At 48.1% G+C, this 25,492-nt stretch overlaps 1 protein-coding gene across 1 annotated transcript in view; it reads left to right on the plus strand.

Annotated features, from left to right (window-relative positions):
- The window catches only part of MUC6 (mucin 6, oligomeric mucus/gel-forming), a 169,026-nt gene that overhangs the window by 129,900 nt on the left and 13,634 nt on the right, over nt 1-25,492 (plus strand). Inside the window, exon 31 of the mRNA XM_078683451.1 lies at nt 16,456-16,482. Coding sequence (XP_078539577.1) covers nt 16,456-16,482 — 27 coding nt within the window. The remainder of the gene's footprint in view (nt 1-16,455; nt 16,483-25,492) is intronic.

Consider the following 25,492-nt stretch of genomic DNA (forward strand, 5'->3'; position numbering starts at 1 on the left):
TATATAGTTAGGATTGTTTTCCATAGGGAAATCGCAACATTCTATTGGGAATAACTTTGGCGCCGGTTGAGGAATCTTCCTCACATTTTCCTTAACTTTGCCTCGCGGAGCTCCGGTCCTTCCCTGAAAGTTTGGGGGGCATTCGTCAAGCGGGGGCCGAGATAAAAGGGGGTCCCAAACGTGTTTTCCCCATGTTAATTTCCATAGGGCGGTTGGACTCACTTTTAGCCCGAACGGCTGAATGGTTTTCCACCAAACTTGGCAAAATTGTAGGAACTGGTAGCCCGATGTGCCTTTGCTATGTCTCAAGATATGTGCTCCAGTGGTTTTTACGAAAATTAACTTTGAAAAATATATATTGGGCTACATTGGGCTATATATATGTTAGAGCCCAAATGTAGCCCAATGTAGCCCAATGTGGCCCAAAGATGGCCACCAGAGACAAAAAAAAACAAATGTAGCCCAAATATCAGCCAGATGTAGCCCAACTATAGCCAATGACAGAATGTCCCAGAGTGTTCTAAACAACAACTAGAGCGCTAACAGTCTTACTTATGACAAAAGTATGGCACACCTGAAGTCATCTTGATTGGAATAAAGTGTTAACACTTAAAACATTTAATTTGCAAAGGAACAAAATTAGGGGGTTCATTTTGCCATAGAAATTATGATTAGTGCTGAAGAAAAAAAAATTAGGGCACATTTTCAGTGACTTCTCAAATCCTCTTATATTTCATTAAAAAAAATTCTGATATGCAGTCTCCCAAGATGGCCACCAGAGACAAAAGAGCCTGTGCTTAAAAACTCTGTTAGCAAAGCAGGCATTTGAGATTTTAAAAACGTTTTAATATATAAAAACGGTATCCGCCAATAGAATTAGCATTTAAAAAACCTTGCGAATTCAATGAAAAAACCATAGGTTTCAGGCCTTATATAGTTAGGAATTAGCATTTAAAAAACCTTGCGAATTCACTGAAAAAACCATAGGTTTCAGGCCTTATATAGTTAGGAATTAGCATTTAAAAAACCTTTGAAATTCACTGAAAAAACCATAGGTTTCAGGCCTTATATAGTTAGGAATTAGCATTTAAAAAACCTTGCAAATTCACTGAAAAAAACCATAGGTTTCAGGCCTTATATAGTTAGGAATTAGCATTTAAAAAACCTTTGAAATTCACTGAAAAAACCATAGGTTTCAGGAGTTATATAGTTAGGAATTAGCTTTTAAAAAACCTTTGAAATTCACTCAAAAAACTATAAGTTTTAGTGGTGTTATAGTTAGCTGGACATTTTACTCATACAAAACCATTGAAATTGCTCCTATATAGTTAGTTGTACTAACTATATTTCGCGCACCCGCAATTCACTGCTGATGATGTCACATATTAGATCATTCATGACATGGTCAGTGACATCACTGATGACATCTCAAATGACATCACTGATGACATCATCCACATGACAATCACATACACCTTTTCATACACTATTACAATTTTTCATCACTCTTTGTAAAATACAGAGTATCATATTTAAATCCATTGTCACAGCAATACAAGTATCTAAAAATCCACTCAGTGATTCATAGATGTATACACACATCTAATCACTTACCTATGGATTCACTCATACATGCTGTCAATGAACAATAGAACACTATCAAAAATACTTATACATCAATATCGACATTAAACAACAGCACGCCTCCTATTCACATATGAAGTCATCCTACTCACTTATGCAAACAACGGATCATACTTACATATTTACTTAGCAAAACACATACAAACTCCACTTCTTCTATTCATTTAGATAGTAAGTCATACTTAGTGAATTATAAAATCATTATTACAAGTATACAGTTATCCATACAGTCACTCACACAATCATTGTGTCTTATGTATACTTATTTATATACAACAACTGACACATACACTGCCTTTTATTTTTCTAGTTTGTTGGACCTGTACCATTGAGAAATATATTTGCTCATCACCACACCCATAAAGATATTCACTCACCCAAACAACTGTTAGAACATGTAGTTTTAACATCATATATCTACTGAATCAACTATTCACACATCTTTGGACAGTCACACACCCCCCACCGAACCACACACACTTTCACACTCCCATACAAATACTCAGTTAACTAATCAATAACTAATATAGACTTTCACATAGCTAGTAACCAACTGTAGAATCAGTTTACACAACAACTGACAAAGTGATACAGATATTCACACAGTTTAGTCACTATCCACTATATTTAGTGAGACATTATAAATTGGTCAAGTAAACAGTCAATTACACTGCTACTAAATCCTCCATCCAAATATTTATTTATATATATCCACTTATTCTTCAATGCAAATTGCTATATATATATAATGCATATTTAAATAACAAAGCAAACCACATTCACTGGATGATGTCATCAGTGATGTCATTTGAGATGTCATCAGTGATGTCACTGACCATGTCATGAATGATCTAATATGTGACATCATCAGCAGTGGATTGCGGGTGCGCGAAATATAGTTAGTACAACTAACTATATAGGAGCAAGTTCAATGGTTTTGTATGAGTAAAATGTCCAGCTAACTATAACACCACTAAAACTTATAGTTTCTTGAGTGAATTTCAAAGGTTTTTTAAAAGCTAATTCCTAACTATATAACTCCTGAAACCTATGGTTTTTTCAGTGAATATATATATATATATATATATATATGAAAAACCGCTCCAAAGAATACTGCAGACTGCAGCACCCTCGTGGAGAAAAACGGACAACAACTTCAGGTAGCGTTTGCAGTGTCTCTCATTTTATTTTCTTTGATAAGTGCAGCGGAAGTGCCATAGACCGGACGCGTTTCGGCGACCCTGTCGCCTTGTTCACCGGAATAAAAGAGTATTTGCCATTACACATCAAAATGATTTAAAAAACGGCAAATCACCAATCACAGCACCTGAATCTGTACCACGTGACTACATTGTGTAACATGATAAACATGGTAGACAGACTATTGTAAAACATGGTAATTCAACATATATGGTTAAAATCTTGGCAATTCATAATATCAGTTCTAATACTGTTTTAATACATGCCAATTGATGATTCCCATGAGAAAACCACATGATTATATCCATTGTCTATGCGAATAATGTTTTCTGATGACATACGTTATACCAGTACAAATACATTGATACATCGCCATGGACATCACGGGTACCCAAAACCATGTCTATACCAATTGACATAAAGTCCACATTAACTTTAGAAAAAAATCACATATGTATTGTCACTGGTTAAAATCAGAAAAAAGTGCTGTAGTGCCTAAAAAGTGCAAAGTGTAAAGTGCATAACTTCTATGTACAAAATACAATACATTCCCCAGCCGGGGAATCTAATACAGGGAAAGGACTAGCAAAATTTGAGGACAAAATAATATTTACAGAGATTATGTATAATTGGATACAATGTCCAATTAGCTAAAGTGACTAGTGCCTATTCACTACCTGACATCAAAACAGGGCTTATTAGAAGATGTATATGAAAACTATAGATATAATGCAAGTCATGTCGTACTGTATACCCGATGCTTGGTAAAATCAGATAAGAGCATACATTCAAATAAATTCATGGCAAAATCCATATTCCACAAACATCAACAATAACTGATCTTAATATCAATGGTTTTTTCATGATATGCTATAAAAATCTCATATATATACATACATTTTTCATTCAATGCGAAGCATGCTAAATCAGATAAACATATGATAAAAAATAATGTACTTAGAGATAATGGTGCAAATCTTCACACATATTCAGGCCCTTTGGACTCTTGGTATCTAACTCTAAAATGTATTTGGTCTCCAACCGTCTGAGGGACTTATCCCTATCTCCGCCCCTTTTGTTTACTGGCACACTGTCAATTACAAAATAGGACAAGACATTAAGATTGCCCCCATGCATTGTCTTGACATGTCTTGCCACTGGATACGAGTGGTCAGAATTGACAGTGGCTCTCAGGTGTTGGAGAATGCGAGCCTGAACTGGTAATTTGGTGCTTCCTACATAACGGAGTCCGCATATGCAAGATAAAACAAACTGCGAACTCAGTCTTGCAGTTAAAATTGCCTTTGATCTTGATCTCCTTATCATCAAAGGCACACCGATATGTTTTGGTATTGGCACCGAATTTGCAGGCTCTACAACTGCTGCATTTAAAAAAAAAACATACTTAGAAGACACCCAATAGTCTTTGTTGATTATCTCCGGGCTATTGTGAACTAGATCACACCTCATCGAATAGGCTTTGCGATAAGTGATGTCTGGTTTAACAGGCAAGATACTTTTTAAAACACCATCAGTTAGGGCTATAGGCCACTGGGAATTCAGGATTCTTCTGATTGCATGTGACTGTTTACTATATGTAGTAATAAATCTACATGAGGCTGTCTCTGTGGGACTTTCCACAGTCGTAGATGTACCTGGAATCATAACTGTCTCTTCACCAACAACTGGGAAATTTGGTTGTAGCAAACTCATTCTGTCTATAGAGTTTACTTTCGACAATGCTACATCCAAATTATGCTCTTTATAGCCTCTAGCTAACAGTCTTTTTCTGGCAATTTCTCGTGACTCTATCCAAGCCTGATCTGTACTGCATGCGCATTTGATTCTTAAAAATTCACCGTAAGGCAAACTATCAATAGTATGACGCGGGTGAAAGCTAGTCGCATGCAGGAGCGTGTTACCAGCTGTTGGCTTTTGATATAGACTAGTGGTAATGGCCCCTTCTTGTGCTGTCATTTTGATATCAAGAAAGTTTACCGTGTGTGCACTGATGTCGCTAGTGAAGGCTAGATTGAGCTCGTTGTCATTGATAATATCGACAAAATTCAAAGCCTGCTCTCTATTCCCTTTCCACACGATAAAAATGTCATCTATATAGCGCCTGTTGGAAATGGGGGTTGCCCAAGTCTCAAAGGGGGTAGCATGGCATCAAGCGGGCAGGCCAAACTTGGAGGACATGTGAAGCATTCACGCAGTACACACAGACGACCCACCAATCACACCACAAAAGAGTCACGACACCACCTTTGGTTGGAAAAAGATTAAGTTTAGTTATGTCTCCAACCTGCAAGGTAAAAAGAAATAGAATAGTGGTAATCACAACAAGGCGCCAACTGGCGCCAGAGCCAAGTACATCATGGGGAATTATTTACATGGGACAAAAGGGTTGAGTCCAAAGTCCCTGCTGTAAGGGAAAAGGTTAGTTAAATGACCAGTAGCCCTAGAACCAATCTGGCGGGGCCAACTCGGGCTCTCATCCTTAGGGGGTTGGCTGAAATTGTAAGTTGCAACATTAGCGTAAGTACACCTCATGTGTGACAACACCAACCCAACCCCTGTAAGGGAAAAACATCATATAACACCAGACAGGAACACCTGTAATGGATCAGCGCAGCTGGCTCCTTAACATAGGGCATACACATTTCATCAGGGTAAACGCAATTACTTTACACCTTGTTTATGAATCTCAAATCACACTTCAATACTTTTTCCGGTTAGATTATAAGAATCAAAGGTACATTTGTGGTCAGTTGCTGTTCAGGTCACAATACACTTCACTAATAAATTTACAGAAAGGAAAATGCAGCCTGACAGTACATTACGTTTTTAAAGACTCATTAGCAGGTACATTACCCCACACTTTCTTGAGTGACTGCTCAACTCCACAGACCTCTACTGGATGCAGATCTTCGCAGCATAGCCCTCCCGGTATGTGACTAAAAGGAGGACACAGTAGTATTAACACGGCTCCCCTCTAGTTAAGTTACAGACTACACCTCTCTAGTGGAGGATCCACTCCCTCAGTTACCAATAGGCTATTAGGGTCTTGTCGCAGGAACCCTGCTGTCCCCTTCACACCTTCCTCCTCTCTCCTCTGAGGTAAATATTAATGGTTTTGCTGTGGTTGTTTGAGTCACTAACCCACTTTCCCAATTCAGTTTTCCAGGTATCAAACAGTTAAACTCCTGGGGCTTAGCCCCGATGTCCCGGTTCTCAGGCAATTGACGCTGCCGCCTCCCGCTCCCTCTCTACCCGGCTTACTTGTGGGTTTGAAAGTGTCCCAGCGGTTGTGTTCTCCACGCTCGATGGAGCTTGGCAGCAGTCGGGCTGAAGGGGGAAGGCAGGGAAGGCTTTCCCGGCCCAGGGCTCCCTACCGCGACGTCCGCTGTGGCGCTTCTGCCTCTTCTGAGGGAATCGACGACTGGCTCTCCAACGCGGCGCTCCTCGGCTGACGCGATGACTTTCCCTCGGATGGCACTTCTCCGCCGGGCATGCGCGGAAGCGCTCGCTCTTCTCCCGCCTCTGCACTCGCTCACAGGAAGGACGCTACTCTTTGCGGCGACGCTGCTCTCCTGGGCCTGCCCGACCCTAGGCCCCTCCTGCTTTCAATAGCGGACACACCGAGGACATGCGCGGAAGCGCTTCCTGCTCCGAGTGACGCGGCTGGTGCCCCCGGGGTCCCGCAATCAGCTAACACAGCGCCGCTGCTTCTCCTCAGACACTTCCCACTCCGGCCTCTCAGGAAGGATGAGCACACACGGCGCCCTCGCGCTTCAGGTCGCTATGGTGCCACAGACACCCGCCTTCACCACAGCTGCTCCACAACACCGGTAAGCGCAGCGCTGAGTATGGGAAGTCAGGGATACCCTCAGTTAAGGGTGTCCTGAGAGGATTCACTGGGGCTCCAATATAGAAGGGTCTTCTTCCTCAAGTAGCTTAATGTTCTTATCAGCAATTGTTGGATTGAGAGGGATCGGTCAAAGGTTGAAGGGGGAACAACCCTCTGAAGAAACTGTCAGCCTCAGAGACAAACTAGCTGCTCTCAGTGCGTCCACCTCCTCTCACCACTGCCTCACTCCTCCACTCTTGGGTCAGCTACCATATGTACAGCGCCTCATAACTTCACAGCGCTTCGCAGGGGCACCCAAGATAGCGCTAAGAGACACTAATACAGCGCTTCTCCTCCCACAGTGCTGGGTAGTCAGTCCAGGGCTTCTAAGGACACGCAGCTCCTCCCAATCCAGCGCTTAAGGCAATGCAGCAGCAGCACTTCCAAAGGGGCCACAGCTTCCTGGGGGCACCAACCTCCCCAAACAGCGTCTGACAGGCGCACCTCACGGAGGGGGCGAACAGTTCCACAGCCAGCTCCAGGGGCACACTCCTCACCTCCTGGGGGGTTCAAGCCCACAGCATTCCTCCTCATGTGGGCACCTCTTTCCCTCAGCGCTGGCGTAGTTCAAGGTCCCACAGCGTCAGTGTCCTGGGTAGGGGCCCTCCCTTGTCAGGGGCCCATGGGGACAGCAGCGGGGGGGTTTATAGGGGTGCAGGGCCCAGCTCACAGGCCCATGTGGCGGTAGCACCTCACAACAGGTCCCCTTCCTTCCTTGTCCCAGCGCTGACTGACTCTCTGGTGACACTTCTCCCTATTTATACCCTCCTCCCAGGCAGTGCCAGGACCTTCTAGAATGTTGGCACATCTAGCCTAAACTGGTTCTAGGGGAGGGGGTGAGCACCCTGGGTGCCAGGCTTTCCCTCCAAAAGCTAGGGGTAGCTGGGTAATATTATCTAGACTGCTAACCTATGTCAGTCCAGTGGCAAAACCCATGGCCATGGCATCCATTTTAAAAGCAATACATTTCAGTCAGGTACATTTCCAAAATGGGAGTGCAGTTTTAAAATGGGGGATTTTACAAGTGCTCACATTACTTCAGGTAATTACATTTTTCAAAAGGGGTCTCACACCACTCATGGCCTATACAGGTTTAATCCCATGGGGGAGACAATCCAGATAAGGGGGTCAAAAGCGAAAAATTTTGGGGGGAAAAGGCCAAGTCCAACACGACTCCCCCCGAGCCAAAAGCCAGGGTAGACATATCAATGCCTTGATGGGCTTCCCTGCTTGGGGCGGAAAAAGGTGGACGCAGGCCTGCAACTACAGGAGCACCTGCAGTCTCTCCTCCACTCTGGAACCCAATGGTTCTCTTTCGCAACCCTCCCTTCACCAACAAAACCACCCCACTGGTGTTCCCTAGTGGGATGTTTTTCCTTCCTAGAGTGGGAGGCTCTAGCCTCAGGCTTGTAATTCTCCTGGACCACTCTCTTCTCTCCAAACTGCCACTGGTCCACCCATCTGGGGTCTACACCCTCAGACGGACCAGCCCTTAGGGGCGAGGCTCTCCTCCCCCTACTTCTCCTCCTAGGGTTCCTCCATCTCCTACGCTGGGGGACACCCTCACACAACTCTCTCCCCAACCTGGAGCCGAAACCCACAGGCTGAACCGGTGACAGGGGCGAGTCCTCCCTCTCCCTGCACCCCCTCCCAGAGTTCCGCACCCTCCTAACTGGAGTAGTACCCCTGAGAGTCAACTTTGGGGGGACCCTGATTACAGAGGTCCCTCCCACCAGGGCAGGCAAACCCTGTCCCTGGCCACCCAACCCAGGATCTGCGCCCTGTGGCTGAGCTGGTGACAGAGAAGAGACCTTCCTCCCTCTGCACCCCCTCCCAGAGTTCCGCACCCTCCCACTGGGAGTAGTACCCCTAGGAGTCAAATTGGTAGGGACCTGAATTACAGGTACCCCACCCTCCAGGTCAGGCAACCCCTTAACCTGGAACCCCAGTCCAGGATCTAAACCCTGTGACTGGTCAAACCCCCGAACCCCTGGAGCTCTGATTAATGATGCTCCGGGTCCTCCTGACATGAGGGGATCCCTTCCTCTGGATGACACATCGGGACAGCCTAGACTCCCAGCCTGGGGTTCTCTAAAAGAACTCTCCAGGCCCTGTGACTGCAGTTGGGGTATCTCGGGACACCTCCCCGTCTCACTCCCTCCTTTAGATGGGATGTGAGGCCCTACAACCCGCTCACTATCCTGGGACCTAGCTGGGCTTCTCACCTCTCCCGCCACGCTGGGTCGGAAATTCCCTGCACCACTCCTTTCTGGATCACTCCCCAATGTCTTCCCAGACGCTCTGGCACTTACCCAGAGGTCTGCCTCCCGTGCAAGTTCCCTGGGGTCTGAGAACCCGCACCGCAACAGATGGTGACGCAGTCTTGGGAAACAACTTCTCAGCATGTGCTCCCGGATAACGGCATGGCACAGCCCTTCCCAATCCTCCACTGCTCTCCTCACCACCCAATCCTCCAGTACAGTCCAACACTCCTCCTCGAACTCTCCCCAGGACTGATGGAACAGCTTTCCCCTGCCCCTAAACACTAACCCGTCCTCCTCTTCCGGGGAATCAGGCACAGTCTCTTGGGTCTCGGGAGTGGGACTCCTTGCACTGGACCTACACTCGCTGCCACCACTGGATCCCACCCTCTTCGGTGAATCCAGACTCCTAAAACCACTCTCAGGGGACAACCTACCCACCTGAGCTGATCTCTCCCTGGCGAAGGCCCTCTCCGCCTCCGCCATCCTCTCCAGCGCTAGGACTTTTTCAGTCTCTAGTCGCTGCTCTTCTACCCTCAGCTGTGCTAAGCCCTCGGCATGCCTGAGCTTTGCCAGCGCCAGCTGATGCTCCCTTTCCTCCCTCTTATCTACCCACTCTTCTGGGGACAGGGAAAGGGATGGGGCAGTGCCCCCGGGACTGGACCCAGAGCGAGACTCCCTATCTTCGGTGTCCTCCACAGCTACTGGCGTCTCTGCCCTGCTAAACTCTTCCTCCTCCTCATCGGAGCAATTACCTCCCAGGGTTCTGGATGGGGAGCCCTCTCTCTGGTCTCTAACCCACTGACCCTTCAAAACTTCGGGGGGGTAGTCAGACAAGTCCCCATCAATCTCTAAGGGCTCTCCCCTCTTGAGGGCCTCATAGAGAAACAAATTCCTCCTAATGTTCCCTACTGGGGGTATCCCTCTCTCCAGGAGGAAGTCTATCACCTCCTGTTCGGTGTACTCCATCAGTTCCACTTCCTGGTAAATCAACCCCATCGTGGCGAGGTACACCCGGGACACACCCTCCCAGTGGAACAAGGGGACAGTTCAGAACACTCTTCCGGAGGAAGCAATTTGGCAAACAATCTTCCAAACAATAATCCCCACCACAAGGCTCTACTTGTGGTGTAACCTGTGGCCGCTGTGGTACTGCGCAAATACAAGTCCTATCCCACCGCTCTGCCACCAAATGTTGGAAATGGGGGTTGCCCAAGTCTCAAAGGGGGTAGCATGGCATCAAGCGGGCAGGCCAAACTTGGAGGACATGTGAAGCATTCACGCAGTACACACAGACGACCCACCAATCACACCACAAAAGAGTCACGACACCACCTTTGGTTGGAAAAAGATTAAGTTTAGTTATGTCTCCAACCTGCAAGGTAAAAAGAAATAGAATAGTGGTAATCACAACAAGGCGCCAACTGGCGCCAGAGCCAAGTACATCATGGGGAATTATTTACATGGGACAAAAGGGTTGAGTCCAAAGTCCATGCTGTAAGGGAAAAGGTTAGTTAAATGACCAGTAGCCCTAGAACCAATCTGGCGGGGCCAACTCGGGCTCTCATCCTTAGGGGGTTGGCTGAAATTGTAAGTTGCAACATTAGCGTAAGTACACCTCATGTGTGACAACACCAACCCAACCCCTGTAAGGGAAAAACATCATATAACACCAGACAGGAACACCTGTAATGGATCAGCGCAGCTGGCTCCTTAACATGGGGCATACACATTTCATCAGGGTAAACGCAATTACTTTACACCTTGTTCATGAATCTCAAATCACACTTCAATACTTTTTCCGGTTAGATTATAAGAATCAAAGGTACATTTGTGGTCAGTTGCTGTTCAGGTCACAATACACTTCACTAATAAATTTACAGAAAGGAAAATGCAGCCTGACAGTACATTACGTTTTTAAAGACTCATTAGCAGGTACATTACCCCACACTTTCTTGAGTGACTGCTCAACTCCACAGACCTCTACTGGATGCAGATCTTCGCAGCATAGCCCTCCCGGTATGTGACTAAAAGGAGGACACAGTAGTATTAACACGGCTCCCCTCTACACCTCTCTAGTGGAGGATCCACTCCCTCAGTTACCAATAGGCTATTAGGGTCTTGTCGCAGGAACCCTGCTGTCCCCTTCACACCTTCCTCCTCTCTCCTCTGAGGTAAATATTAATGGTTTTGCTGTGGTTGTTTGAGTCACTAACCCACTTTCCCAATTCAGTTTTCCAGGTATCAAACAGTTAAACTCCTGGGGCTTAGCCCCGATGTCCCGGTTCTCAGGCAATTGACGCTGCCGCCTCCCGCTCCCTCTCTACCCGGCTTACTTGTGGGTTTGAAAGTGTCCCAGCGGTTGTGTTCTCCACGCTCGATGGAGCTTGGCAGCAGTCGGGCTGAAGGGGGAAGGCAGGGAAGGCTTTCCCGGCCCAGGGCTCCCTACCGCGACGTCCGCTGTGGCGCTTCTGCCTCTTCTGAGGGAATCGACGACTGGCTCTCCAACGCGGCGCTCCTCGGCTGACGCGATGACTTTCCCTCGGATGGCACTTCTCCGCCGGGCATGCGCGGAAGCGCTCGCTCTTCTCCCGCCTCTGCACTCGCTCACAGGAAGGACGCTACTCTTTGCGGCGACGCTGCTCTCCTGGGCCTGCCCGACCCTAGGCCCCTCCTGCTTTCAATAGCGGACACACCGAGGACATGCGCGGAAGCGCTTCCTGCTCCGAGTGACGCGGCTGGTGCCCCCGGGGTCCCGCAATCAGCTAACACAGCGCCGCTGCTTCTCCTCAGACACTTCCCACTCCGGCCTCTCAGGAAGGATGAGCACACACGGCGCCCTCGCGCTTCAGGTCGCTATGGTGCCACAGACACCCGCCTTCACCACAGCTGCTCCACAACACCGGTAAGCGCAGCGCTGAGTATGGGAAGTCAGGGATACCCTCAGTTAAGGGTGTCCTGAGAGGATTCACTGGGGCTCCAATATAGAAGGGTCTTCTTCCTCAAGTAGCTTAATGTTCTTATCAGCAATTGTTGGATTGAGAGGGATCGGTCAAAGGTTGAAGGGGGAACAACCCTCTGAAGAAACTGTCAGCCTCAGAGACAAACTAGCTGCTCTCAGTGCGTCCACCTCCTCTCACCACTGCCTCACTCCTCCACTCTTGGGTCAGCTACCATATGTACAGCGCCTCATAACTTCACAGCGCTTCGCAGGGGCACCCAAGATAGCGCTAAGAGACACTAATACAGCGCTTCTCCTCCCACAGTGCTGGGTAGTCAGTCCAGGGCTTCTAAGGACACGCAGCTCCTCCCAATCCAGCGCTTAAGGCAATGCAGCAGCAGCACTTCCAAAGGGGCCACAGCTTCCTGGGGGCACCAACCTCCCCAAACAGCGTCTGACAGGCGCACCTCACGGAGGGGGCGAACAGTTCCACAGCCAGCTCCAGGGGCACACTCCTCACCTCCTGGGGGGTTCAAGCCCACAGCATTCCTCCTCATGTGGGCACCTCTTTCCCTCAGCGCTGGCGTAGTTCAAGGTCCCACAGCGTCAGTGTCCTGGGTAGGGGCCCTCCCTTGTCAGGGGCCCATGGGGACAGCAGCGGGGGGGTTTATAGGGGTGCAGGGCCCAGCTCACAGGCCCATGTGGCGGTAGCACCTCACAACAGGTCCCCTTCCTTCCTTGTCCCAGCGCTGACTGACTCTCTGGTGACACTTCTCCCTATTTATACCCTCCTCCCAGGCAGTGCCAGGACCTTCTAGAATGTTGGCACATCTAGCCTAAACTGGTTCTAGGGGAGGGGGTGAGCACCCTGGGTGCCAGGCTTTCCCTCCAAAAGCTAGGGGTAGCTGGGTAATATTATCTAGACTGCTAACCTATGTCAGTCCAGTGGCAAAACCCATGGCCATGGCATCCATTTTAAAAGCAATACATTTCAGTCAGGTACATTTCCAAAATGGGAGTGCAGTTTTAAAATGGGGGATTTTACAAGTGCTCACATTACTTCAGGTAATTACATTTTTCAAAAGGGGTCTCACACCACTCATGGCCTATACAGGTTTAATCCCATGGGGGAGACAATCCAGATAAGGGGGTCAAAAGCGAAAAATTTTGGGGGGAAAAGGCCAAGTCCAACAGCGCCACATATGCGCTACATGGGTTTCATATAGGGCCTTGTGTTGGCTTCTGAGGACATGCTCCTCCCACCAGCCTACATGAAGACATGCATAGCTGGGGGAGAAGCATGCCCCCATTGCCACTCCACGTTTTTGTCTGTAGATTTTGGTGTCAAATAAAAACACATTATTGTTCAGACATCGTCCAATCATTTCAATCAACATTTTGTTGTGCTGGTACATGCCAATGTTTCTTTGGTTCAGATAGTACTGCACTGCATGTATACCGTCCTCATGTTCTATACACGTGTAAAGTGCAGTGATGTCCAGAGTCATGAATAGCATATCCTGTGTCCATTCGATGGCATTGAGTTTCAGTAAAAAGTCTCTTGAATCCTGTAGATAGGTAGGCAAACTAGTAACAAATTCCTGCAGATAATGATCAACATTATGGCAGAGATGATAGGTCTGCCTTGAAGAGGGTCTAGGCCTTTGTGAACTTTTGGGATGAGATAGAATAGGGGCAATATAGGATGTTCGTTGTGTAAAAACTTAAATTCCTCTTTTGTAATTAGCCCCTCTCGTTGCCAGTGTGATAACAAGATTTTATAGTCATTGCTGATTCTACGCACCGAGATTCCATCGCTGCGTTCATAGCACATGCTGTCTCCCAATTGTCTAAAAGCCTCTGCTCAGTACTTTGATTTGTCCCACAGCACAATGTTGCCCCCTTTGTCCGCATTGTTGATGACAACATTTTTCTTTTCTTTCAGTTTTTTCATTAATTGAAAATACTCCCTTGTTGTTCCACTAGCTTTAGTTTTGGATCTGCAGGAATTTCTGTACAGATGTTTCAATTCATCATTTACCCTCTCATGAAAAATGTCCAAAGCATCTCGGGGCATGATGGGAACAAATGTTGACGGTGCTTTGAAAGGGCTTTTCCCTGGTAATGCGATGTTGATATCTTCTTCCAGCGCCACATTCTGGGAACACATGGTATTGTCCTGATCATTTCTTAGCGCTAGAAGTGTTGCTAAGGTCGGTATTGATATATATTCCTGCTCCAGCAAACACCATCCTGCGAGTCACTCCCTTGGCGGATGCTGTAACGCGGTGGTGTCCCGCGTAAATATCAAAGCTCCACAGCTCTCCCCAAACTTCTTGTGACGAGAAGAGATCTCTTCTCGTTATATAGATAATTATAGATATATATATTTTTTTTTTTGGGCAACAAATCCTTCCCAGTGTGTGAAAATAAACATTGTAAATATAGAACCCAGTCAACATAAACTAACAAATACACTAGCCCAAATTCAACGTTATTTTCCCATCTTCAGTTGTGATAAATCTACTGGATAGTATCAATGTGCTACAAAAAGAAAATCATATACACTTATATCATACACATTGTTGCAACAAACGCTTTTTAAATAGTAGCATGTTATATATATCACTCTTTCTCAAAGCATTGAGAGACATACGTGCAGACTCAGGTAAACAATGAGTACTAGAAATGAAAATGAGAATGACACTCAGATGCTCCAAATCTTTCCAAAGAGCATTCAAATCAATTAGTTAATCATGCAATATAAACAATACATACCAAGTAAGGTGTAATATGGTCCTATTTTGCCATATTGTGGTTCGGATAGCATTTATAACCCACAATGCCCTCGGCCTGTTGGTTTATGATGTCACAAGAACCCTTCGACAGAAAGAAGATTCAACTAGTATGTCTCCACAAGTATTGTCTATTCCTATCCATAAAGTATGGAAACCTTTCTTCCTCCCGGCCTGGTACACGGTCATGAAAGCATCAGCCTCAGCAATGCATCACCTTACTCGTGAAACTTCAACACCCTTTTTGTTGAAGTATTTCAACATTCGACATCCAATGTTATCTGAATAGTCTCTCATTTAATGGGCTCAAATGAATCTGTTTTAAATGTCTTTTTCGTGTATTGGATGCAGTAAGTCCCAACTATACTGTCATAACAGATCACACCTTGTTGAAGCCTGAAGATACAACAATCACTGCATTAAACTGCATTGTATTCCATTGCAGCAAATAGAGTCCATTACAACTATGCCTTACTAGAAAGGCCAGGATGCGTTGTAATGAAATGTTAGGAACCTGACATACAATAACAATCGTAGTGCGTTACCCTGGAACATGCAGATGTCTCAATGTGCCCATGGTAAAATCCATTCGAAAGGATGCAGCTGTTTTTTATTTTTATTTTCTTGAGCACAGAACGATCTTTCCAGTTTATCAATTTATCTAAGTAAAACATCAAACGACACAACTCAACTATCCTCCATCTTGTTAGATAAGTATTGCACAGAATGCATAATCATGAATAATATCAAACCTATACAATGCAAGACATGGCATGTCACATATTTCCTGAAAAGATATAGGGGCAGATTTATGAAGGCCTTGCGCCGCCGGTGCGTCATTTTTAACATGGGAAAAAGTGACGCACCGGCGGCGCAAGGCCTTCATAAATCTACCCCATAGTTCTGCCACATTTATCGCTTGTACAAGGAAGATCTCTGCCGAGTTTACTGCAGCATTTCTGTAGCCATAGCCACTCCGAAACATGGCAAGTTCTAATTTTCTGACTGTACAGCCAAGCCCAGTCTGTAGTGTTGCTGGCCAACAGGCGTTCACTCTCCAAATGCCAAGCAAACCGAGGAAGCCCATCTGGTTCATTTTGGCTATATCCACGGTTCATGATTGGCTGCCATCGCTGGCCTCCTTTGTAGACCTTGAGTCATATTGATGACAGCAATGATCCGAGGAGGCTGATAACATTGGTGGGCTATATTACTCTATAGATAAGTCTTTAACAGCAAAACTCACTCACTGTCTCGCTTGCCACCGCACGTTTTCACCTGAAAAGGATAAAACGGTGTTATAAAAGCTGCAAACAAAAATCCGTAGAGCATTTCATGGCGGACTTCAAAGTGTGTGGGGGTTTTTTTGTGAACGACCGTTGAATTTTCCTTTCAAATTTTTGGCAATTTTTGGCAATTTGTAAGATTAATGTACTCTTTTTGGGGTTTTCATTCTGGGCCTCCTACATCATCCAAACTAAAGCTAACCAGATTGTGAAACTAAAGATATTCCCAGTTGCTGAAGCACACATTTTAATAAACCTAAATACTTATGTTTGAACCAATTTGATTTTGTAATCTCCAAGTCATTGTTGTGAATGGTACATGTTGACATTTATTGTTAGGGCCACAGCAACTATTATATGTTCAGCTGATGTAATCCTTAGTCACATTAAAGTATGTCTTTTTCTGGTTATTTTTCAGGTACAGTTCCCACATCACGACAAACAGGTAAAAAAGAGGGGTGTAAGCCTTTTTCTCTGAATTATGCCTTGGAATTTCAAGTCATGTTGCAACATTAGCGAGCAGGGCAGCGGTGAAATGAAGAAGAGATGCTGGGATGGCTCAGGGTCTTGTGTAGACTCGGTCTTATACATTGGGCCCGGCTCTTGTCTGGAAAGTATTCAGTGGTTCTCAATTTTGTAGCACGATTGACTTTTCTTGGCATTCTAAAATGGATTTGCAGAAGTGACCATATAGGTTAGGGTTCCAGTCAGAGCCTGAAAAAGAATTGTGGCAAGCTCATAGAATTCCTGAAAATCACTGTTCCCGTTTTGTCCTTATGTTCTGATGTTCAGCTGTCCCAGTGTTTCATGACAAGAACTGTCTGATTTACCTAGCAAGTCCAGGCCCGAAGAGGAAGGTATCTGGTACTCCCTTGGTAATTTACCTAGAATCTAGATGGTAGCAAATGAATTGGATTCACAGATCACCGTCTGTTGGTTTTTTCGCTGCTCCATTTTAGTTCGATCAGCCTCGGCAAACTGTCACCTTTAATGGTGACAAACAACGTTCAAGGACAAACGCCTGGAACAAACTATATCACCTATAATATCTTTGCCACAACAGGTAAGTATCCTCTAAAGAATGGAGAAAGAACGGTGCGCATCACCCTTCTATGATGGTAATGTCTGTCGTAGTCCACCTAGGTAGTTCATCATAACATGTTCTTACTTTGACAATGAAGATTCAATGTAATTAGAAAATGGACAACAGTTTAAAGTACACGGTTAGGGATAGGGCACACTCTTCCCCAAGAGGAATCTTCACTTTCCCTGGCTTGCACAGCTGGGAGGGAGTGCAAAGCTGATCATTCAGGTTAAACATCTAGGGATTGGTACTGAGTGGGACAGGGGAGATGCTGGGGATGGTTCCTAGGGTAAAGAAAGTTCACTCTGAAGGTAGTCTTTTAGTTACCTGGGCCAACGTTATGGAACTGCTTGCCCCTGTCGCTTCATCAGGTGCAATCATTTTAGCAGGAGGCTTAAAGCTGGTTTTTCACGCAGGAGATGTGAGAGTTTAGAGTGTTGCGTAGTGTGCAGAGTCCTGCTTTTAGCGCTCGGACACCTCATGTGAGGTAGCTATGTGCTTTATAAAATATATTATTATTACTGGTAACTCTGCTTTCAAAAAATAATGTTATACATAGAAGAATAAACATATTCTCAATTTAAATTTTTGTGCAGGTAGGTGGGATGAATGTCTTAAACAACAGGCATTCATCACATCCGCATTGAATGCTCTATAGGGGCTCCTGGTGATAATCGATGGGCACTTCAAATTTCCCCAACTTACCTAGCTATCTGAATGTCTAAACCCTCATATATGACACAGGTGGTGGCTTGATTCTTCTGGAGAGATTCCTTATACTCCTGTGTGCATACAAGTTCAATACTTCGATTTTACAGGGCCACACCCTAATATATAAAGTATATGATCTTGGTGAAAACTGAAAACGTAGACACAGGATCCACTGAAATGCCTGCAATCCTCTGCTACTCTGATTCCTTGTCGTTCAATTCAACCACAAAGTGTTCTTGAATTCTTAAGTACCAGAGGTCATGAAAATATCCAGTTGTCTCTAGGCTTCACTACAGCAAAACAATTAATCAATTAGTAGATTTGTAGAGTGCTTCCTGTCATCAGTGAGGGTATCCAGGCGCTGGCAGAGTCAAGTTAATTAGCTGAATAGCCAGATCTTCAGGGACTTTCAAAACTCTGGAAAAGATGGGGAGGTCCATTGATGAAAGGGTAGCTCATTCCATGTCTTCTCTGCTATGTAGGAGAAGGAGCAACTTCCACATCTGCTACTTCGTATCGTAGAAGTTCAGGGGGTGGTTCAAGTAGGCGGGTCCACAGTTGTGTTGGGTCGTCTATGCATGAGTCAGGAGCTTGAACTGGCATCTGTTCTGTACAGGGAGCCAGTTGAGTTCCCTGATGTATGGGGTGATGTGGGTTCACCTGGGGAGATCCAGGACAAGTCTGGCTGCAGCATTCTGTATGGTCTGTAGCTATTGGAGGAGGTGACCTGTGATCCCTATGTAGAGAGCGTTGCCATAGTCCAGTTTGCTGCATATGAGTGCCTGGGTGATGGTGTGTGTTGAGCTTTGGGGTAGCCATTTGAATATGCAGAGGATAAAGAAGCAGGAGGAGGACATGGAGTTGACCTGAGTCATCACGCTTAGCTTGTTGTCCAAAATGATGCCTAAGTTCCTAGTATGGTCAGTGGGGTTAGGATTAGTTCAGAGTTCTGAGGGTCACTAAGATGCGGCCCATAGGGAGCTTTTGTTTCCAAAAATCTGTACCTCTGTCTTGTCCATGTGGAGCTTCAGGCAGTTGTCCTTCATCCAGTTGGCGACATCAGTCATGCAGTTGTGGAAGCTGATCTTGGTTCTGGTAGTGTCTTCGGAGAGGATGAGCTGTGTGTCATCGGCGTAGGATATGATTTTGAGTCTGTGGGTTTTGGCAATGCAAGCCAGAGGTATCATATAAGTGTTGAAGAGGGTGGGGCTGAGCGAGGATCCTTGTGGTACTCTACATATGATTTCCTTGGGTTCGGAGGAGGCAAAAAGTGAATATCGAGCCACCATTAAACAGTATCATAAGCTTATTCAGCGAGCTCGAGCGGGGTTTGTGGCCAATAACATCCTGGCCAGTACCAACCCAAGACGATCTTCTCCGTGCTTAAGGGCATGAAGAGCAGTGGCACTACGGGGACCTCATCGATCTCCTCTGATCAGCAGTGCAATGAGTTGGCTCGGTACTTTGTGAACAAGGTCGAAAAGATTTACCTAGGGTTACCTACCATGACCTTGCCCCCTGAGATGGGGGGTTTGGGGGCCACGTGTTCTATTGGGGAAAATACCCTGTCTTCCTTTCCTCTGCTGTCACAGATGGAGTTTGAGGCCCTCTGTCTGAAGATCAAATCGGGTTCGCCTGACGATCCGTTGACACCTGCTCACTTCCGCCAGTTCCACACTTTCCTCTCCCTGCTGAATATTCACTTAGTCAATCTTTCTTTGGCATCAGCTTCCGTACCGAGGGCTTGGAAACATGCTAAGGTCACTCCGCTTCTCAACGAACCTTCCCTGGACCCTGCAGAGTCAGCCAATTATCGCCCTATTTCCCAATTGCCGTTTTTGGCGAAAGTGGCTGAATCGCACGTAAATTCCATTCTTTCCAAGTTTACCGAGCAGAATGCCATCCTTGACCCATCTCAGCATGGTTTCCAAGCTCGCCACAGCACTGAGTCTGCGTTGCTGGCAGTTACGGAGGCTATACGGGCGAATTTGGATGACAGAGATTCAGCGGCCTTGGTCCTCCTGGACCTAAGTGCCGCTTTTGATACCGTCTCCCATGCGATACTTTTAAGTCGCCTGCAGGAAATAGGCATTAGGGATGCGGCTCTGAATTGGCTCTGGTCTTTTCTGGGGGGAGGTCTTTTCAAGTTCTTGTGCCTCCTTTCCACTCCCAAGAGTTTGCCTTGCATCAGGGGGTGCCGCAGGGTTCAGTGACCACTCATTGTCAGTGAAATTGCTCTCCCACCCTCGCAGCTCCACCATTAAGTGAGGGGCCCCTGCCCCTGCACTCTTGAGTGTTAGTGATCGAGGCCCTCCTCCACCCGCAGGTTTCCCTGTGCCTCATCCCTGGTGATCCAGTGGAACTCTGTCTCCTTTCTCTCACTCTGCTCCTTCATTGGTTTTTCTACCCTTTCTATCTTTCACGTTTCTGCACCTTTCTGCATCTCTGCTCTTTTGTGCCTTATTTCTGCCCATTTTCCCTTTCTCTCCCTCTGCTCCTTCACTCGTTTTTCTACCCTTTCTATCTTTCACCTTTCTGCACCTCTGCTCTTTTGTGCCTTATTTCTGCCCATTTTCCCTTTCTCTCCCTCTGCTCCTTCACTCTTTTCACTCGTTTTTCTACCCTTTCCACCTTTCACCTTTCTGCCCTTTTCTGCATCTCTGCTCTTTTGTGCCTTATTTCTGCTTATTTTCCCTTTTTTCTTTATCCCTTCTTTCCTCCCTTTACTTTTCCCCGCCGCTGCTGCCCCCGCGGCCCCTCCCCCCCAAGCGCGACCGGCCCAATCCAGCTCCTCTCCCCACTCCCGCCTCCCAGCTGTCCAGCCCTCCCCGACCCCTACTTAATGGCGGCCACTGTGGGGACAGGCGAGCAAGACCACTGACTCATTGTCAGTGAAATTGCTCTCCCACCCTCGCAGCTCCACCAGTAAGTGAGGTGCCCCTGCCCCTGCACTCTTGAGTGTTAGTGATTGAGGCTCTCCTCCACCCGCAGGTTTCCCTGCGCCTCATCCCTGGTGGTCCAGTGGACCTCTGTCTCCTTTCTCTCACTCTGCTCCTTCAGTCGTTTTTCTACCCTTTCTATCTTTCACCTTTCTGCACCTTTCTGCATCTCTGCTCTTTTGTGCCTTATTTCTGCCCATTTTCCCTTTCTCTCCCTCTGCTCCTTCACTCGTTTTTCTACCCTTTCTATCTTTCACCTGTCTGCACCTCTGCTCTTTTGTGCCTTATTTCTGCCCATTTTCCCTTTCTCTCCCTCTGCTCCTATACTCGTTTTCACTCGTTTTTCTACCCTTTCCATCTTTCACCTTTCTGCCCTTTTCTGCATCTCTGCTCTTTTGTGCCTTATTTCTGCTTATTTTCCCTTTTTTCTCTATCCCTTCTTTCGTCCCTTTACCTTTCCCTGCCGCTGCTGCCCCCGCGGCCCCTCCCTCCCAGCGCGACCGGCCCAATCCAGCTCCTCTCCCCGCTCCCGCCTCCCAGCTGTCCAGCCCCCCCCCGACCCCTACTTAATGGCGACCACTGTGGGGACAGGCGAGCAAGACCACTGACTCATTGTCAGTGAAATTGCTCTCCCACCCTCGCAGCTCCACCATTAAGTGAGGTGCCCCTGCCCCTGCACTCTTGAGTGTTAGTGATCGAGGCCCTCCTCCACCCGCAGGTTTCCCTGCGCCTCATCCCTGGTGGTCCGGTGGACCTCTGTCTCCTTTCTCTCACTCTGCTCCTTCACTCGTTTTTCTACCCTTTCTATCTTTCACCTTTCTGCATCTCTTCTCTTTTGTGCCTTCTTTCTGCCCATTTTCCCTTTCTCTCCCTCTGCTCCTTCACTCGTTTTTCTACCTTTTCTATCTTTCACCTTTCTGCACCTCTGCTCTTTTGTGCCTTACTTCTGCCCATTTTCCCTTTCTCTCCCTATGCTCCTTCACTCTTTTCACTCGTTTTTCTACCCTTTCCATCTTTCACCTTTCTGCCCTTTTCTGCATCTCTGCTCTTTTGTGCCTTATTTCTGCTTATTTTCCCTTTTTTCTTTATCCCTACTTTCCTCCCTTTACCTTTCCCCGCCGCTGCTGCCCCCGCGGCCCCTACCCCCCCAGCACGACCGGCCCAATCCAGCTACTCTCCCCGCTACCGCCTCCCAGCTGTCCAGCCCTCCCCGACCCCTACTTAATGGCGGCCAATGCGGGGACAGGCGAGCAAGACCACTGACTCATTGTCAGTGAAATTGCTCTCCCACCCTCGCAGCTCCACCATTAAGTGAGGTGCCCCTGCACTCTTGAGTGTTAGTGATTGAGGCCCTTCTCCACCCGCAGGTTTCCCTGCGCCTCAACACCGCGGCCCCTCCCCCCCCCAGTGCGACCGGCCCAATCCAGCTCCTCTCCCCGCTCCCGCCTCCCAGCTGTCCAGTCCTCCCCAACCCCTACTTAATGGCGGCCGCCGAAGGCGCGTCAAAGGCAAGCACGTCTGCGCCCGTCCGCGACCCGTCCGCGACCAGCACCAGGAACCCTGGAACTCCGCCCCGCCAACGCTACAACCCAGCAGCACTCCACGCACTCAACCCAGGCTGCAACAACAACTGCAAGCTAGCATCACCAGCCGACAACCATGGACCCTTCAGCTGTCACCGCTGCCGGCACACCTGCAGCACCGCCAAGAACACGGATCCAGCACAACCCGCCCACAAGAACACAACCGAACCGAAGACCCTGCAATGCATCCTTCTCAACGACCGATCCCTCCAAAAACACGCCACAGAAATCTGGGACCTCCTCGACAGCACCACCCCGGACGTAGCATTCTTCACCGAAACCTGGACCAACGCCACCTCGGGACCGGACATCGCCATCGCCATCCCCCAAGGATACAAGATCTCCAGGAAGGACCGCCCCACCCACCCAGGAGGAGGAATCGCCATCGTCCACAAATCCAGCCTCCGCCTGAGCACACTCCCTGAGTCCACAGAACTGATGGAACACCTTCACTTCAAGATAATGGCCAGCCCCACCGCCGCCCTCCGAGGAACCCTCATCTACCGACCCCCTGGACCCGCCGGACCCTTCGCCAACTCCATCACGGACATTATCTCCCCGCAGGCCATCGCATCCACCAACTACACCCTGCTGGGAGACCTCAACTTCCACCTCGACAATCAACTGGACCCCAACACCACATGCCTACTGGACAACCTCCACAACAGTGGACTCTGCCAGATCGTGACCGAGCCCACACACTCAGCAGGACACACCCTCGACCCCCTCTTCACTACAGGAAACTCCATCACCTTAAGCCACACCACCGAACTCCCATGGACCGACCATCGTTGCGTCCACTTCACCTTCAGAACACCCACCATCCACAGACACCAGCACCTGCTTCCACATAGAAACTGGACCAAAATCACCGACGACCAGCTCACCTCCTCACTCAACAACTCCACCCCAACCATCGCAGAAAACGACGACCCCAACACCGCAGCCCGAACCCTGCATAGAATGATCTCGGACAGCACCAACACCATAGCCCCCCTCAAGAAAAATAACAATACCCGTGCCAAGAAAGCCAGATGGTTTACCACCGAACTTCGAGAGTCCAGGCGCACATGCCGCCGCCTCGAAAAGTCCTGGAGAAACACCAAATCCACAGAAGCCCACAACAACTTCAGAGCTGCCACCAACGCCCACCATCAACTCATCAGAGAAACGAGGAAAAAAGCGATTGAAGACAGAATCTCCACCCACGCACACAACAGCAAGGAACTCTTCAGCATCATCAAGGAGTTCGCTCAACCCACCAGCGAGTCTACCGACATCCCTCCCTCACAGGACCTCTGCGACAAACTCAGCACCTTTTTCCACCAGAAAATCAAGAGCATCTACGACAACTTCGACGAAGACAACCAACACACTTAACCCTCATCAACCGCCCCGACACCCGGAAACCAGCGATTGATGAATGGACAGCCCTCACCACCAAAGACACACTGAAGACAATGAAGTCAATCCACTCAGGGGCCCCCAGGGACCCCTGTCCCCACCACATCTTCAACAGAGCAGCCGACACCATCGCACCCATGCTCCACCACACCATCAACTGCTCCCTGGCGACCGCCTCGTTCCCCGACGACTGGAAACACGCCGAGGTCAACCCCCTCCTAAAGAAACCCTCAGCGGACCCCACCGACCTAAAAAACTACAGACCCATCTCCCTTTCCCAGCGAAAGTCATCGAGAAAGCCATCAACAGCCAACTCGCCACATTCATTGAAGAACACAACATCCTCGACTCCTCCCAATCCGGCTTCAGAGAAAACCACAGTACGGAAACCGTACTCCTCGCCGCAACAGACGACATCCGCACCCTACTGGACAAAGGAGAAACAGTAGCCCTCATCCTCCTAGACCTATCAGCGGCGTTCGACACAGTCTCCCACCGCACCCTAATACACAGACTCTAGGACGCAGGAATCCAGGACAAGGCCCTCGACTGGATCTGCTCCTTCCTCTCCAGCAGGACGCAACGGGTCAGACTCCCCCCTTTCCTCTCAGACCCCACACCTACCACCTGCGGAGTCCCCCAGGGCTCCTCCCTCAGCCCGACGCTCTTCAACGTCTACATGGCTCCACTTGCCCCCATCGTCAGAACCTACGGACTCAACATCGTGTCATACGCAGACGACACCCAGCTCATCCTCTCCCTATCCAACGAGCCCAACACCGCCAGACGCAACTTTCGAGAAGGCATGGAAGCAGTCGCCAAATGGATGAAAAACAGCTGCCTACAACTAAACACCAACAAAACAGAAGTACTCATCATGGGCCCAAACCCCGACGCCTGGAGCGACACCTTGTGGCCCACCGCCCTCGGAAACCCGCCAACCCCCACAGACCATGCACGCAACCTGGGAATCATCCTGGACTCCGAGCTCAAAATGGACCGCCAGATCAACTCTGTCTCATCTTCCTGCTTCCACACCCTCTGCCTCCTTCGTAAGACCTTCAAATGGATCCCCCTCGAATACCGAAAGACAGTCACTCACGCCCTGGTCACCAGCAGACTCGGCAACGCACTCTACGCCGGAATAAACAAAAACCTCATCCGCAAGCTACAGAACATCCCGAACGCCGCCGCAAGACTGGTCCTCAACCTGCCAAAACACTGCCACATCTCCCAGCACCTGCGCACACTCCACTGGCTCCCCGTCGAGGCGAGAATCACCTTTAAGATGCTCACCCACGCACACAAGGCCCTCCACGGCACCGGACCAGCATACCTGAACAGCCGGCTCAAATTCCACACACCCCAAAGGACCCTACGATCAGCCCAGCTCTCCTACGCCGTGGTCCCCCGCACCAGAAAGACCAGATCGGGAGGCCGCTCCTTCTCCTTCTTCGCGGCCAAAGCATGGAACGCCCTTCCGCTCCTCCTCAGACAGACAACATCGCTCCCCATCTTCGCAAGAAACCTCAAAACCTGGCTCTTCGACAGACCCTCTCCTTGATGGAATGGAACCTGCACCCCCCCCCCACCCCTAGCGCCTTGAGACCCATACGGGTGAGTAGTTGCGCTTTAACAAACTCCTGATTGATTGATTGATTGATTGAGTGTTAAGCCCCCTACTGTTCAACAATTACGTCCTGCCTTTGGCCGTGTTGGCGAAGGGAAGGGGTT

Source organism: Lissotriton helveticus, chromosome 3_1 (assembly GCF_964261635.1).
Source record: "Lissotriton helveticus chromosome 3_1, aLisHel1.1, whole genome shotgun sequence".
Taxonomy (NCBI): domain Eukaryota; kingdom Metazoa; phylum Chordata; class Amphibia; order Caudata; family Salamandridae; genus Lissotriton; species Lissotriton helveticus.